Below are 17,271 nucleotides of genomic sequence, written 5' to 3'. Positions count from 1 at the left end.
GGGTACCACAGGGCTCAATTCTGGGTCCAGTTTTATTGTCTCTATACATGCTCCTCCCTTTATATGCAATTTTTACAAAATAAAACATCTCATTTCATTGTTGTCCAGACGATGCTCGTTGGTAATTTCCGTTACATTCCACGGTTGTTCTAGTTAACAGTGTCTGTTTGACTGCTTGAGGAATGTTGAATATGGATGTTGTTCTTTCTTCAGCTAAATGATGCACAGACAGAAGTCATCCTTTTTGGCCCCTATGCTTTCACAGAGACATTTGTCAATAAATTAGAACTCATGCAATGTTATTTTTATTCAGTCTTTTGACTAACAAATGAATGCTGTAGTCAGAGGCTGTTTCTATCAACTCCATATATAATATAGTTTAACTTGACTTAAGTTTTCATTTGGTCTTCATGGCAATACATGCCCACTAGACTTCTGTGAATCACAAATCAAAGACTAGAAGTAGGAGATTCCCATGTGCGCCGCCCGCAATGTGACTGGAAGAGGCAGCATGTCACGTGCCCACACACGTCATCACTGCAATGGCAGCTTCCTTCACACACTAACACAAGGAACAGCAGAGTTTTACCAATAGTTTACATTTCAGGACTCGCTTCTCCAAGGTAAATGGTAAATAGTTTGATGTCAGTCATTCACTATATGTGCTGCATGTTCAGAAAGCGCCAGTGGCTTGAGCAGCGTGAGACCTAGACGAGTGTTATTGTTGTCGCTTGCATAACATGCGTGTGTTTTGATAATCGAGGAAGCGTCTGCGCGCACCACACAATCGCTCATTTGATAAGATAGAAAAAATGTATCAATGTGCGTGCGAAATAAATAAACCCAAATATGTTTGCAGACTAGTCATATTTCTGTAATCGAACAAATTGTGTTTGGATTAACAGTACGGTACTGCCACACCTACCACGGATAAAATATTATACAAATAAATTCTTACTATTGTTTTGGTTTAATCTAAGTTTACTAATACATTGTTAAGTCCTCGTACGCTGCAAATATTTCGTCTAGAATAGATGAATACTCGTAAATTGACTGTATATTGTTTATATTGTTGAACTGTGGAGCCCGCTCACCCAATCAGCTGTCGATATGATAATTCCTTTGCAGTGATTGGATGATGGAACAGTTACCTCTCGGTGATGTAGCTTTTTGACAAAAAGCGCATGTTATTTGTGAATGAATAGAGCACGGCTAAAATATGTATCCACAAAAATAAACTGTAATATATTTAAAATATCTGTGACTTCAGTTTCCTGGAAGCCTTGCAAAGAAGCATTAAAGTAACTGTTTTATATACTGTAAAATCATAATGAATTACAATAATAGTCTCTCATAGAAAATCTGAATATTTAGTTATTCACTCATTTGAATCCTACATTCATTGATAACAATGACAGAATCTTTTATCTTTGAAAAACAATGTTTTTAGTGTTAGTCTTTTGCAAAAGTCCAATAAAGCTCTTCAATTTCGCTGTCAGTAAATGGTTGCGTAATGACAAAATAATAAGACGTTGACAGTAAATCTTTAACTATGGGATGGACACACTGTGCCACCTGAGAGACAGTCTGTGCAAGGTAAAGGTTAACAATCTCAGATCTTTCCAACTTTGAGCTCCACGTTAACAGTAAGACCTCAGGTTCACAGAGGGAAAATGGCTACAGGTAATTCACAAAAGCCTTTTTTACAGTTATACGCACTCTTGTACAGCCTGAAACCTTTTAACTTCTGTCGACACTATAATAACTTGTTGATTTCATTTCGATAGACTTGGAAATTGATCTGATGTCACTGAAGTATTAAAAAGTAGTCTAGCAGTGGTTTTAATTTATTACAATCTTATATCAAAGTTGAAAAATTCACAAACAGATTTACTAAATTAATTGTTTAGTTTGCATATAAATTTTGATTTCAAACAGGGATCATTCGAACTGAAAGTATAGTTGATTAGCATAGGCCTGAAAGTGAAAAGTTCATGTGTATTAGAATTCAATTTCGCCTAAAATATTACATTGGCAAATTACTGATTGTTTTTTTTTTACATTGTATTCATCATTGTGTAAATTTTGCTACTGATCTTTTTCTCTCTTTTCTCTCTGAACAGACGCTATGTCCCCAAAGATCACGGTGGAGTTGCTCCGGCAGCTCCGGCAGGCAATGAGGAACGGCAAGTGCATCGCAGAGCCCATCCAGGCTTACATCATCCCGTCAGGAGACGCACATCAGGTGAACCTGCTCTACAAACACACCAGCTGTGCTCCACTAATGCAAAACCTGTGATTTATAAACACACAGTCTGTGATTTATAAACTCTCCACCTTATAAACATTCAACCTATGATTTATAAACACACAGCCTGTGATTTATAAACATACCTGTGATTTACAAATATACAAACTGATTTATAAACATACCTGTGATATTCAAATATACAAACTGATTTATAAACATACCTGTGATTTACAAATATAAAAAAACTGTGATTTATAAACGTACCTGTGATTTACAAATATAAAAAAACTGTGATTTATAAACGTACCTGTGATTTACAAATATACAGATTGTGGTTTACAAATATACAGACTGTGATTTATAAACATACAGTTTTTGATTCATAAACATATCTTTGATTTACAAATATAGTCTGTGATTTACAAATATATAGACTGATTTATAAACAGACTATGATTTATAAACATCCCAGTGATTTACAAATATGCATAATGTGATTTATAAACATACAGTTTTTGATTCATAAACATATCTTTGATTTACAAATATAGTCTGTGATTTACAAATATATAGACTGATTTATAAACAGACTGTGATTTATAAACATCCCAGTGATTTACAAATATGCATAATGTGATTTATAAACATACAGTTTTTGATTTATAAACATGTCTTTGATTTACAAATATAGTCTGTGATTTACAAATATATAGACTGATTTATAAACAGACTGTGATTTATAAACATCCCAGTGATTTACAAATATGCATAATGTGATTTATAAACATACAGTTTTTGATTTGTAAAAATACCTGTGATTTACAAATATACAGTCTGTGATTTTCAAACATACCCGTGATTTACAAATATACAGATTGTGATTTATAAACATACAGTTTTTGATTTATAAACATATCTTTAATTTACAAATATAGTCTGTGATTTACAAATATATAGACTGATTTATAAACATACAGACTGATTTAGAAGCATCCCAGTTATTTACAAATATGCATAATGTGATTTATAAACATACAGTTTTTGATTTATAAACATACCTGTGATTTACAAATATACAGATTGTGATTTATAATCATAGCGTTTTTGATTTATAAACATATCTTTGATTTACAAATATAGTCTCTGATTTACAAATATATAGACTGTGATTTATAAACATACCTGTGATTTACAAATATGCATAATGTGATTTATAAACATACCTGTGATTTAAAAACATGCAGACTGTGATTTACAAATATACAGATCGTGATTTATAAACATAGCGTTTTTGATTTATAAACATACCTTTGATTTACAAATGTACAGACTGTGATTTATAAACACACAGTCTTTGATTAATGACAAACTGCCTGGGATTCACAAAAATCAGCCTAATAAATATTCAACCTGTGATTTGTAAACAAACAGCCTGAAATTTTTGTTAAAAAAACAAAACAAAAATCATTTGATTCCAACTTAAACATTCAACCTGTTATTTAAATATTCAACCAATGAATTCTAAATAGACAGACTGTGATATATAAAAATACAGAATGCGGTTTATAATCTCAGTGTGAACGCACTTATCACACTATTTATACTACATGTACAAATGGCATAGAATAGCGCACAAGTACGCAATTTTGGACGCTCCATCAGTCTTTGATTAATAAACATGAAGTCTGTCTGTACTTTATAACTGTACTGCATGTGATTTATAAACATCCCAGCTTAAAAACATTCAACCTGAGATTTATAAACATACGGCATGTGACTTTTTTGAACATTACACCTTATAAACATTCAACCTGTGATTTAAATGGACAACCAGTGAATTCTAAATGTACAAGCATACTGCATGTGATGTATAAAAATGCTGCATTCTAAACATTCAATGTGTGTGTATAGTGTCTCAGTCATGTTGAGTCGTTTGATTTCTATTTTGTGAATGGGCTTTCCTCACCCCCTCCTCTCTCCTCTGATTGTGTGTGTGTGTGTCCTCCTGCTGAGTGTTTTCTTTCATTCGGCTGGATGGTTAAATTAGCTGTAATTAGGACTGATTGCTGACAGAGATGATCTCACTTTTTCCCTCCGTCTCTCTCTTTCCCCCGCCGCATCTGTCCATCCCGCAGAGTGAATACATCGCTCCCTGTGACTGCCGTCGGGAATTCATCTGCGGATTCAACGGCTCTGCAGGTGTTGCTCTAAGTTTATTGAATTTTGGAATCTAGAGGATTGCAACATCACAATACCCCTTTAACTGGGTCACCGTGGAGATTTACATCATATTGGAACAATTATGTTTATTACAAGATATAGATTACTTGCATAAACAGAGATACATCAGTCAGACATGTAATCCCAGATAAACACACACAATTATCGACATTGCAACTACAAGAAGTGCCGTTCACCCCACCTCAATCTCATTCACCCAAAGAATGGGGAAGTAAAACGAGGATATGAGGTTCATATTTTATTACTGAGAGAGTGTGTGACCAAATTTAGCTTTGACTGCGGTGGTCAATGTGTGGAACAGACTCATTCAGGAGTGGCATGAAGCATAACCCAACATCCCTCATATACTACTAATAACAATTATAATCGTACATAATTTAAAAGTAATAATTTAATTATAATTACATTTAAATTAAAAGTTTAATAATAATAATAATAATAATAATAACTAATATAATTAATATAAATCAACAACAATAAATTAATAATTTAAATTAATAAATTATTAAAGTATTAATTTAGTAATAATGTAATCTATTTTTTAATTAGTTTGATATAATATTATTATATATCAAATATTGTTATATACAGTATAATTTAATAATAACTATTATATATTATACAGTATTACAATGATTGTAATTAATATTTCTAATAATAATTATGATAATTATAATAAAGTAACAAAAAAGTTATAATTGAATAAGAATAACAGTCATCTGTTTAAAATGTAAAATTTTAATAACAACAATAATTATAAATAATTATATATATATATATATATATACACACACACACTCAGGTGAAAAAGACATACAATTAAGTGTATTAAAAATGCTTTACATTATATTTGTATTGTACTAAAAACATATTTAAGTACATTTTTAATAAATTTAATTGTCTTGTATTGTCTAAATACGTCTTTTTCACCTGGGATATATATATATATATATATATATATATGTTAGTATTATAATTTTAGTATTTAATTTTTTATTGTTTATTAAGTGTAAATCTAATTGTTATTAGTTAATCATATTTAAATTACAATTATAATCATAATTATTATTATTTTAATTGAATAATAATAATTACAAATCTCAAAATAATTGAACAAAAACTTTAAAAAATGTACAAATCTTTTCTTTTTTTTCTTTTTTCCCCTTTTTGATAATAACAAGTTCTTCTGATTTTTGCCTAAATTTATAATAAACAAAAAAGCGCATGTTTGCAGGCTTTAGTTAAGTGCTATATTCATGAATGTTATTTCAGGGACTGCTATAGTCACAGAACAGCATGCAGCTTTATGGACCGACGGGCGCTACTTCCTGCAGGCCAGCCAACAGATGGACAATAACTGGACTCTGATGAAAATGGGTACAGTGCATGTTTGCTTAATTTTATGATATGCAGTTGCAAGGTCATTGTATGTGTTATCAGATCGCTGCTATTGGAAGCATGTTGGCCAAGGTGCCGCTTCTCATAAGCCATTAAAATACATTCATTAGAATATTTTCTTGGCTTTAATATTGAGCCATATTCCACCTACTTCACAGATCAATCTTGAGGTTTATTTCGATTAGTCTATATACACCGTTGTTCAAAAGAGCCATTTGAATATGATTGTATTTTTGTTTGGTCAGGACTGAAGGAAACACTGTCCCAGGAGGACTGGCTCATCAGCGTTCTCCCAGAAAACTCCAGAGTGGGAGTTGATCCTTGGATCATTGCAGCTGGTGAGGATTCGACAATAATACCTTTGAATATAAATATAGTTATGCACACAAATATTTTCATCCATTTTAGTAGGGGTATCATGCTACTTTTTCTTTTAGGAGAACATTATTTGGGTACAAATATATAAAGTTAATTTATATGAATCATTGTATTTTAACTATATATATATATATATAATTTATTCATTTTTAAATGGCTTGATGCTTGTGTATATTAGTTGGACTATTAAAAAATAAATAGTTATCCATACAGATATTTTCATTCATATTAGAGTGTATATATATATATATATATATATATATATATATATATATATATTCTGGAATATTTTATTTAAATAATTGTTTTAATATTTTGAATTTGAAATCATTTTAATAATTCAATAAATAATGAAAATTATGATTAATTGTTTAAATAGGCATAACGCTTCTGCATGGTTATCCATACAGATATTCATATTTTAGGGGTGTCATGCAACATAGTGATCTTTTTATCTAAATTTGATTTTACTTTTTAAACTTCATTGTATTCATATTTAACTTTTTAAAGTACTTTTTAAAATCATTTACAACTATTTTTTAAATGTTTGTTGCTTTTAACTGAGTGAATTCAAAAAAGAGTTTTAGTTTTCAATTGTATATTTCATTGTATTTACTTAGTTTTACTTATTCATTATCACTGAAGCATATTTTGACGGGCTGTGATAGATTAAACTGTTAGACTTTTTTATTATTGTGAAACTGTGACAGATTGAACTGTTAGAATATTTTTCAAAATATTTTTAGAATATATTTTTTTTTAATTTTACTCTTATGGAAAGATTTTAAATGGCCAGATCTAGTTTTAGAATTTGTATCTAAGATACAAAAATTAAAATTTTCTTTTTAAAAAAAAGAAAATTAAAAAAATCTCTTTCGCCCATGAATATAGCCGGCATGGTGTTAAACTATAAACAAACAAAGAAACAAACTTAATTTTACTTTACTTTTACTGTGGTTGCATTGTTAAACGTCATGTGGTGCATCAGCCGTCTGTGATTGTGTTTTTTCAGACCAGTGGAAGAACATGTCTAAGGCTCTGAGCAGTGCGGGTCACTCTTTAGTTGCGGTGCAGGAAAATCTCATTGACGCCATCTGGGAGGATCGGCCGGCTCGGCCCAGCACCAAACTCATCGCCCTGGGGCTCAAATACACCGGTCAGCACTTCTCAATGGAGAATAATTACACACTATATACATTTGATCATAACCAGTCAGAAATTTGTGCTGCTGAACATTGAGACATTTTTATGTTGTCGTTTCCCCTTGTAGGCCTAACCTGGCAAGATAAAATTACAGCTCTGAGAGGAAAAATGGCAGAAAGGAAGATTTCCTGGTTTGTGGTCACGGCTCTAGACGAGATTGCGTGTACGTATCAGCGTACATCAGTGGTCAGATCACGACCCAGCACTCGTTCTCCTCTCCACTTTCCTATTAGGAGAGCTCTTGAGTCAGATTAGCTTCGGTTGATGTTAATTATAGACTTGATTGCATGAGGCACAGAATGTTTTCACAAATATAGTAAAACCTCTAAAAATGACTTGATTACTGAAGGATTCAAAACATGAAATCTCACTTTCTCTCTCCAGGGCTTTTTAACCTGCGCGGGTCAGATATCGAGTACAACCCCGTGTTCTTCGCCTACGCCATCATCGGCATTAGCAGCATAAAGTAAAACTTGCATTCCTGATTCTTCACTTTATACTGCAAATTTCCGTTTCAAAAACATGCTCATTGCTGTCATCTGGTCCACATGTGTTATGTTAGATTGTTTGTAGACACCAAGCGTTTGTTGGACGCTGAGGTCCGGCAGCACCTGGAACTGGACGGCAAACCGGATCTGACCGTACAGTGCTTTCCGTACGAGTCCGTGTTCACGGAGCTGCAGGCGGTTTGTGCGATGCTGGCGCCCAAAGATAAGATGTGGATTTGCGACAAAGCCAGCTGCGCTCTTACACAAGTCATACCTAAGGTGGGTTAAGATGCTTTCGAAAAATTCAACTCGAGGGGAAATTAAAGCGGTCCCAAAATTGTCCCCTGTGGGACGCCGCATACAAAAGGGTCCTATTTGGAGGATAAATTCCCTATATTCACAGTAAATGTCTTATCCTTTTGGATAGGAAGTAACCCACTGTCATATTACAAAATATGTTATATTTTTAATGCTGTTTTATGCCTTTTTATGGTTGCAATTTGACCAGGTTGCTGTGCTCAAAACTTGGAAATATTAATATGGAAAAGAAGTCTAGATATTTAATTTTTTTTATCTAAAGTAGTTGGATATGAATAAATATTAATGTGTAATTGATTACAATTTTAATTGTCCAGGCCCACAGAGCTGCAATCCCATACACACCCTTATGTCTGGCAAAAGCCGTCAAGAACCCCACAGAGATCCAAGGCATGAAAATGGCACATGTAAGTCAACATGGCTAGAGATATTCCAGAAATCGTCAACTGTTTTTGCCTAATTAATCACAATATATATATTTTTTGTTATCCCAGATCAAAGACGCTGTGGCATTGTGCCAACTTTTTGCCTGGCTAGAGAAAGAGGTATAGTTGTGTACAATTTCTGTAATTTTATCCGCTAAATTTATTCGCGAAGACTTTGTTTTCCTAGTAAAGTTTCCTTATTGGTTGAATTGGTTGAAAATATAAGAGTATTTGTCATTTATATAGATTCCCAAAGGTACGGTTACAGAGATATCAGCAGCGGATAAAGCAGAAGAATTTCGCAGGTGATTCAAACATGATGCATTTGACTTTTAAAAATAACCTAATAGTTAATTTTCCCACACAAATTGACTTAAATAAAAACAGTATCATAATACTGATGCCATCATTGGCAGTACATTTAAAAAGCTAGATTACTTGTTGTTTTTCTATTATATGAGATTGTGGCACCACCGTCTGGTGATCTTGGGAACTGCAGACACTGAAGCCGCAAGAAAATTTGCTTTCAATTGAAAATCTTTTTTTTTTTGTCTATCTAGTCAACAGAAAGACTTTGTTGGGCTGAGTTTTCCAACCATCTCTAGTGTCGGTCCAAATGGGGCCATAATACATTACAGGTGGGATGCTGTTGTGATTGAGTATTTAACCATGCATTTAAAGTTTTTTTTTAAATTTATTTATTATTAAACTGTCTCTTTCTAATCTGTTGTTTAGCCCTCTCCCTGAAACCAACAGAACTCTTTCTCTTAATGAAGTGTATCTTATTGACTCCGGCGCTCAGTACAAGTAAGTTTGCAAACACGGCAGAATTAGCGCTTCATTTATTTTTTATTTATTTAAACATTTGTTTATATATATATATATATATATATATATATATATATATATATATATATATATATATACAGTGGTATGAATAAGTTTTGGCACCCATGCTAAAGTTCCCTAAAAAGAGGAATAAAAAAATCATCTTTTGGATATTGATCTTAATGCCTTAGTTAGAAAAATGAGGAAAACTCCAACCTTTAAGGACACAAATTTTCTTTGTGAATGAATAATGTATCATAAATAAATAACTGTTTTTCCTTAAAATACAGGGTGCATAAGTCAGGGCACCCCTATGTTAAATTCCCATAGAGTCGGGCAGATTTTTAATTTTTAAAAGCCAGTTATTTCATGGATCCAGGATAATATGCATCCTGATAAAGTTCCCTTGGCCTTTGGAATTAAAATATCCCCACATCATCACACACCATTCACCACACCTAGAGATTGGCATGGTTTTACTTCAGTTAGCCTAATAGCTGGTTTGATTTGCATTGAAAGATGATCTTATGGAAAGTACCCCATGCCAATCTCTAGGTGTGGTGAATGGTGTGTGATGATGTGGGGATATTTTAATTCCAAAGGCCAAGGGAACTTTATCAGGATGCATATTATCCTGGATCCATGAAATAATTTTAAAAATAAAAATCTGCCTGACTCTATGGGAATTTAACATAGGGGTGCCCTGACTTATGCACCCTGTATTTTAAGGAAAAACATTTATTTATTTATGATACATTATTCATTCACAAAGAAAATTTGTGTCCTTAAAGGTTGGAGTTTTCCTGACTCCAAAAGATGATTTTTTATTCCTCTTTTTAGGCAACTTTAGCATGGGTGCCAAAACTTATTCATACCACTGTGTATAGATAAATGAACATTTTTATCTTTGAAATCCAGAGATGGAACTACAGATGTGACTCGTACGGTGCATTTTGGGACTCCATCTGATTATGAGAAGGTAAAACATGTTTTTTTTAATTTCCTTCAAGATCAAACTAATAGTCTGAAAAGATACTAACAGTACCGAAAATGTGATCTCTACAGGAATGCTTTACATACGTGCTAAAGGGACACATCGCCGTCAGCGCTGCAGTTTTTCCCAATGGTACAAAAGGTGCGTCCGCAACTTGAGGTTTGGTTTGTTTTGGAGCAGTTTGAAGTGCTCGAAAGCTGTGAAGAGTGAGGTTATGTGCTGTTTTCTACAGGTCACCTGTTGGACTCGTTTGCTCGTGCTGCTCTCTGGGACTCTGGGTTGGACTATCTTCATGGTACCGGCCACGGCGTCGGATGTTTTCTTAACGTGCACGAGGGTCCATGTGGCATCAGCTATAAAACCTTTGCAGATGAACCTCTGGAGGCCGGAATGATTGTCAGCGATGGTACAGAAACACACTTACTTAATTTTGTACTTAAGTTTTTTATAAGGCAACATTATTGCAACTCTGCCTCAGATGTGGTTTAAGTTTATGGTAAAGTTGGTTCAATATATTTGAGTCTTGTGCATGTTTAATTCCAGAGCCTGGGTACTACGAAGATGGCTCGTTTGGCATTCGGCTGGAAAACGTTGTCCTGGTCGTTCCCGCAAAAACCAGAGTAACTACTGCATCAAACCACTCCATAATCAATTCATATTTATGCTGAGAATAAACATACATTTTCTGATACATCTCGTTTCAAAGGTACATTTAAAAAATATTTGTCACATTTACGTGATGCTTCCTCCACACCAATAGGTGTCAGTATTGAGTCTAAGATGTAACAGCACAAATTAAAATTAAAAATGACATTTCAGCTTTTATCAGAGAATGTCTAATTGAAGAGAATTGGCACTGGCTGGTTACTTCCGGTTTCTGGACTGGCTGCAGTAACACGTCTCTGTCCATGCGGGGGCGCTCGCGGTCGAGTGCAGAATGAATGGGAGTCAATGGGGTTTCATCCCCAGAAATCCACTTTTCTCAGAATGTAATTTTTTGTCAAGTAATTTGAAAGTTGCATTCAAAAGGGAGTGCAAAGAAAATACACTCAGTTCACTTATCTGTTCTAAAAATCAGTTTAAAAATGTGATGACGTCACACAATAGCAGAATGCTAGCGTTTTCCGGCCAACAACGGCCTAACCTGCAAGACATCGAAAGGACATAAGTACTCGTTCATTCGACTTTTGGCCTAAAATCTATATTGAACTTGTGGAATAAACAATAAAATCTATGTTAATTTAACGGCAAGCAGGTGAAAGAGACAATTTTAGCCGTTTAGCCCCATAGACTCCCATTCATTCTGCTCTCGCCCGCGATCACCTCCAGTGGAATTCTAATGGAACTGCAACCAAGATGATACACAACGGGGCTAATAGGAAGTGCCAAGGCTCTCCGTTAGACGGGCTCTGCTTTTATCTTCCTTTTTTCAGTCCTTCACACCAATAGGTGTCAGTATTGAGTCCAAAGCATAACAAACTAAACCAAAAACTATTTAATTTGCGTTTGAGAGCTTTTATTTCAGCTTTCAACATCATTTTTTTTTCAGTATAACTACAGGAACAGAGGCAGTCTGACCTTTGAACCCCTCACCCTGGTCCCCATCCAGCTGAAGATGATCAACACAGACATGCTCACGCAGAAAGAGGTGAGAGCAGACCGATACTACTGGTGCGTTCTATTATAGCCAACGAACTGACTCGGACCTCGGATTTGACGTCACGTCCATACTTCAAGCGTTCTATTATGTTTTGCGTGTCCGAGTCGGAGAAAAAAAATGGACGCCACCCGGAAAGCTGTTATAATGGTAGCACCCCAGATAGCAAACTGACATTGAATCAACGTGGAAACAACGTCTCTCATGACATTGAAACAACGTTGATTTTGCTCATCGAATTAACGTTGAACGAACGTCAGACGCGACATTCTTCAAAGCTAAATGAAAATCGAAAATTGTTTTGCTTTCATAACGTTGAAACAACGCGTTGATTTCAAGTTGATTTTCCGTTAGTTTTGAAAGAATGACGCGTCTGACGTTGGTTCAACGTTAATTCGATGAGCAAAACAATGTCAGATCAACGTTGTTTCGATGTCATATTTCCACGTTGATTCAATGTCAGTTTGCTATCTGGGACTGGCCGAGTACCAGGCACTTACATTAAAAAAATAAAAAATATTATGACTACACCTTCATCAAAACGCAGCCATTGAACTAATAATATTCACTTTATTTAATGTTTTTCATGTTAATCTTCTGTTAGCAGCGCTAGCAACGTTACTAATTGCACTCACAACAACCGATTCCCATACCTACAGGAGACGCAGTAATACGAGTGATTATAATCGTCATTTAAAATACCAAAGCGGTTCAAAAACAATGAAAACAATTCATTCTTACAAGTCACAGGGCGCAGCCATCTTGAATTCCGAAACTGAATTCTTGCTCGGTGTCCTCACGGTTGTCCGACGTCCGTGACGTGAAATCCGAGGAAAGGGGGCGTGTTGCTAGGCAACGTCTGTCGTCCGATTCGGATCTCTGAGACGGATGAATAATAGAACCGACCGAGAATAATGGCCGACTACTTTATGTAAAGTTTTTTTATTTATTTATGTATTATTAGTGGTTAGTTTGTTAGTTTGTACGATAACTATGAAAAAGTCTTGCAAACATTTTTATAAGTGTTTATTTCAAAAATAAAGTCAAAAAACAACAACTGAAAAGAAAATGATTAGAGATGCCTTAAGCCCAAAGCGACTGATAACGTGCCCGACACATTAGAGCGCACCAGAAAGTTTCATTCTTGTCCAGTGTCGGCGCTATTTCGCATGAAAACTTGCGAAAACCAAAGTATACATTCAGGGCTTATGCTTGAGACAGCTATATTGTGATAATTCACAACATTTGTATGCATGAATCCTTGAAACCTCTATGACAATGTTTTTGTTAAAGCGTGGATTGCTGTAGTAATACATACTTGTCATCCTGCAGCGTGATTGGGTGAACGACTACCACAGGAAATGCCTGGAGACGATTGGAGCAGAGCTTGAGCGGCAAGGCTGGAAGGAGGCTCTGGATTGGCTGATCCGGGAAACACAGCCGATTGTCTAAAAATGTTGTTGACAGTTGTAACGGTCGCCAGTGATTTTTTTTTTTTTTTTTTTTTTTCCTGTTGTTCTCTTTCAGTCTTCGCTTCTCTCTGCTTTTCTGGTGGATATATTTCACTTTCTGCATCTTTTGTAAAGCACACTTTCAGCTGTTTTATTCGCTAATTAAAAACTGTGTGGAAAAAGACACTGCCTTTTACTTTTGCTCATCCAGAGGAATAATTGATCCAAAAAATGATTTACTTAAGCTAATGTTTTTACAAACCTGTATGACTTTCTCTGAAATTCAAAATTATATTTGGAATATATATATATATATAACCTCATATATTAACCATATCTAAATCCATACTTTAATTTTGTGTGAGGAACAGATGTAATTAAGCTAGAATATAGCGTAGAAGTCATGATTTTTTTTTTTTTAGTCATTCACTTTCATTGTAAGAAAAAGAGCAGCGTGAACATTCTGCTAAACGTCTCTTTTTGTGTTCCACATTAGAAAGTACATGATATGGGTGTTGGATGACATGACGGTAAATACTAACTCTCCAGGACTATCTACAGCTGCATGTAAAAAATGGGCGGGACTAGGGTGATGCCGCTCTTGGGGTCGCTGGCGTAGTCCTGCAGCGTGAGTGGAGTGTGAGGGGGGATCCTGTCCTCCTCGTGTCCCACCGGCAGAGGGTTGGTGTAGATGTAGTGGATCCGTGAGTTGTCCTTCGGCCCCTCCTGTCGTCTGAAAAGGGTGAGCGGGTTACGGAAACTATGGGTTTTCTTCACACAAGTAACACCCACTGGCTCTTCGGGAACCTCGCAGGCCACGGCGCTCTCATAGATGCGTGCCCTCTTATGCTTCCTGTGACACAATGTAGCATGACAGCTTTTAGACACAATTTAAGATCCAATAAGAAGATATTGACCAAATAACACAGCAGTTAAGGAACCATTGATGATGAAGGGGAAAGTAAGATGGGAGGAGAAACTAAATTGAAATGCTTTTGAGCTCTCTTGCTTTGGAAACGTTGAAAATTGCTTTAGAGACTATGGATTTACTCGCAAAAAAAAGTTGTTTTTTTTTCAGTGTTTTATTCAGTGTTAATATTTCAATTAATTCGCATCCATTGAGAAATAGTGTCAATCACAAAACCTTTGTGATGGAAATGAGCTTGGATGAAAAATGTTTCTCTGGGAAACGCAACTTCTGCAAACAAACGTAAAAGCGTTTAAATAAATTATATTTAATATAGGCTACAGTACAACTTTGATTTGACTTAAAAAAATATTTTCAAAAGTGAGAAGAAAAGCAATATTTCGATGCTTTGGAAAGCGTGTGTGATGGTAAAAAGACAAACTTTTAGTTTTAACCCTTACAAATAAATATATTTTTAATTTCAATGAAGTTGCCATAATGGCAAATGGTGGTTTGATAATGTTTTTTTTTATTAAATATTTTGTATTTTTAGGGGATTTTATGGTACTAAATTATATTTATGCAGTTGTAAGTATAGTATTTATTTATATATTTGTTATATAGACCTGAAAATGAAATTTCCAACTTAAAACTGTCATAATTCTTGAATGCTTTTGTGCAGACTTACGTTTGTTTTGGGGTTTTTTAAAGAAGTGGTAGATTACTGCTTAAGTAAAAAAATAAAAATAAAAAAGCTATAGAATTTTACGTTTATTGTTATGAATAATTCACAAAAATACTATTTTCAATTTTTATATGAAAAATATATTTTCCGAGGCATATTTTCCTTGTCAATTGTTCTGCCAAATTCTGAGATTTGATTTAATGCAAGGACATTACATTATTTCTTAAGTGTGGTTTAAGTGTCCAAATAATTTTGGGCCTATTTCTCAAGTCTGTTTACTCACCGTCTGTGTCTTTGATATGAGATACAGGTGATGATTCCTGTCACTGTCAGGATGCACAGAGCTATTGCAGAAAGCATGATGTTGAACACTTTGACTTCTGTGTGAGGAAAAAGAGACGATTGTTTTCATGGATAAAAAATTAAGCATTATAGACTTTTAAAGAACATTCAGCACATATTTTGAGACAGAACGATAAAGCACATTTTTAAAACTTACTCACCATAGAGAGTGGCTTGTGTTTCTGTCTCGTCTGGTTCCAATGAGGCCGTCCCGTTAAGAGACAGAGTGATCCCCGTAAGGCTCATGTTGCTGATAGCATAAGCCAAAAGTGACCAACAAACTGTATGGTCTGGAAAGGGGTGGTCAGAATATTCATTAGTATGAAGCCATGTGACTCAAGTGGATTTGGTTCCATGGAAACAGCACAACCTCGTCACCCCACAGTGGCCCCCTAAATTAATTCAACCAGTTTGAGGTCCTTAAAGATCCAGGTCACATCCCAGAAACCACAGCAAAACACTGACAGTTATTTTGTGCACAATCCAAAGAAAGAGGACAAAATTCATTTGGAAAGTCGTAAAATAAAATGGGAATTTTTCATAACGTATAGGCTATAAATCTCCTTTTAGCGGCGGTGCCTGTTGCAGTGTGAACAGATAATAAACACAAAGCCTATATTCATTAGCGTTCATGCTTCATTTCATCTGGGACTTTACGAACAAAAATACGCAATTAACTCTGGCACTCGACATGAGAATGCTGGGAAATAATCCCATGATGCTCACACGTTTCCCACATTGTTTACAATGCACCGCACATTGATTTGCCTTCAAATTTATTTTCTGGAATAGTTTTGGTTTCTATTATTAGTCAGACAGTCCTACTGGACATTCTATTTACAAGATTAACATTTCCTATGCGTCAGTTTCACAAACAGCCCAATGCGCTCGCTGGCGCGGACATTTAAGAAGGGATGGATATTTGCTTCAAGTGATTGGTTTGGTGAGTGAAATTATATTTAACTTTCTGTTTATGTATAATTTTCTTTAGATTTTCTGTCTAAAACGCCAACTGCTCCGTCTCCAAAACGGCCGTACGCATGGGTCAGAGTTTGCAGAAGCAAAACGTGCATGCGCCCATTTTCCCGTCAAGTTTGTTTTTGTAAAGAACAATTTATACGACGGAAGTAGCGTTGGTCCACGCCTGGTCTTTGTGCGTACGCAACGGTTAAAAAAAATGTTGTTTATCCTATATTTCACCGTGGGATGATTACTGAGAAACGCAATTTCGATTTATTTTTTATGTCTGGTACCTAGCCTATATGTGACGAAATTGACAATAACTTTGACCTTGACCTTGACCTTGTTATTAAATGAGGCCCCAGAAACAGTCCTGCGTGCATTTAATGCTGCATATTTATACCTGAGAATGCTTTGACGCGTTTGCACAGCGCATGATGAGGGAACATCTGCCAATTCCACCAGCGTTAAACAGCCTATAATTTGTAGCCTATAATTTAAAATTATTTTTTTTAAATTCCAAAGCTTAGAAGCAATACTGCCTTGAGTAAATTAACTTGTTTAAGATAGCCTAATGATTCATAAAACATATAATTATCAGTTAAGCCTATTTACTTCACTGACACAGACGAAAATGAAAGACTATCAGTCAAAGTTCAGGAGGGGAAGAAATAGGGCAGGATAAGGAGACTGAGGAAAAAAAGATGTAAATGAGAAGAGAGCAGGCTATTGACAAAATAATCGA

The 17,271-nt window shown here is 34.9% G+C and overlaps 2 protein-coding genes across 4 annotated transcripts; one reads left to right on the top strand and one right to left on the bottom strand.

Moving 5' to 3' along the window:
* The first annotated feature begins 465 nt into the window (after positions 1–465).
* On the top strand, positions 466–13,816 carry xpnpep1 (X-prolyl aminopeptidase (aminopeptidase P) 1, soluble). 3 transcript variants are annotated; one of them, XM_039694715.2, is made up of 20 exons: positions 466–623; positions 2,124–2,245; positions 4,387–4,450; positions 5,765–5,869; positions 6,136–6,228; positions 7,281–7,424; positions 7,539–7,634; positions 7,856–7,937; positions 8,034–8,238; positions 8,595–8,684; positions 8,772–8,822; positions 8,949–9,007; positions 9,263–9,340; positions 9,438–9,509; positions 10,449–10,509; positions 10,596–10,665; positions 10,757–10,930; positions 11,068–11,144; positions 12,074–12,172; positions 13,514–13,816. In XM_039694715.2, the coding sequence occupies exons 2-20, from the start codon at positions 2,129–2,131 to the stop codon at positions 13,631–13,633; spliced, it is 1,857 nt and encodes a 618-aa protein (XP_039550649.2). In that variant the 5' UTR covers positions 466–623; positions 2,124–2,128; the 3' UTR covers positions 13,634–13,816. The 3 variants fall into 3 exon arrangements, with proteins under 3 accessions (XP_039550649.2, XP_088973284.1, XP_039550648.2); XM_089117158.1 differs by having other exon boundaries at positions 516–630; XM_039694714.2 differs by lacking the exon at positions 466–623 and adding an exon at positions 1,575–1,683.
* LOC120495251 (uncharacterized) lies at positions 13,191–15,873 on the bottom strand. The gene is made up of 3 exons (XM_039694716.2): positions 15,728–15,873; positions 15,508–15,604; positions 13,191–14,485 (listed from the first exon to the last, which is right to left on the bottom strand). The coding sequence occupies exons 1-3, from the start codon at positions 15,810–15,812 to the stop codon at positions 14,188–14,190; spliced, it is 480 nt and encodes a 159-aa protein (XP_039550650.2). The 5' UTR covers positions 15,813–15,873; the 3' UTR covers positions 13,191–14,187.
* Between the last annotated feature and the right edge of the window lie 1,398 nt (positions 15,874–17,271).

This window comes from Pimephales promelas, chromosome 2 (assembly GCF_988280905.1).
Source record: "Pimephales promelas chromosome 2, fPimPro1.hap1.1, whole genome shotgun sequence".
Taxonomy (NCBI): domain Eukaryota; kingdom Metazoa; phylum Chordata; class Actinopteri; order Cypriniformes; family Leuciscidae; genus Pimephales; species Pimephales promelas.
The sequence above is the reverse complement of the archived record's forward strand: the minus strand, read 5'-3'. Positions and strand labels throughout refer to the sequence as shown.

Excerpts from the sequence above, each read along its gene's own strand:
- LOC120495251 (XM_039694716.2), bottom strand. The coding sequence starts at position 15,812 with ATGAGCCTTACGGGGATCACTCTGTCTCTTAACGGGACGGCCTCATTG. Across the intron at positions 15,605-15,727 it reads AACACAAGCCACTCTCTATG|AAGTCAAAGTGTTCAACATC; the intron begins GTGAGTAAGTTT and ends TTCCTCACACAG. Across the intron at positions 14,486-15,507 it reads TCATATCAAAGACACAGACG|GAAGCATAAGAGGGCACGCA; the intron begins GTGAGTAAACAG and ends ATTGTGTCACAG.
- xpnpep1 (XM_039694714.2), top strand. Across the intron at positions 5,870-6,135 it reads CTGGACTCTGATGAAAATGG|GACTGAAGGAAACACTGTCC; the intron begins GTACAGTGCATG and ends TTGTTTGGTCAG. Across the intron at positions 8,239-8,594 it reads TTACACAAGTCATACCTAAG|GCCCACAGAGCTGCAATCCC; the intron begins GTGGGTTAAGAT and ends TTAATTGTCCAG.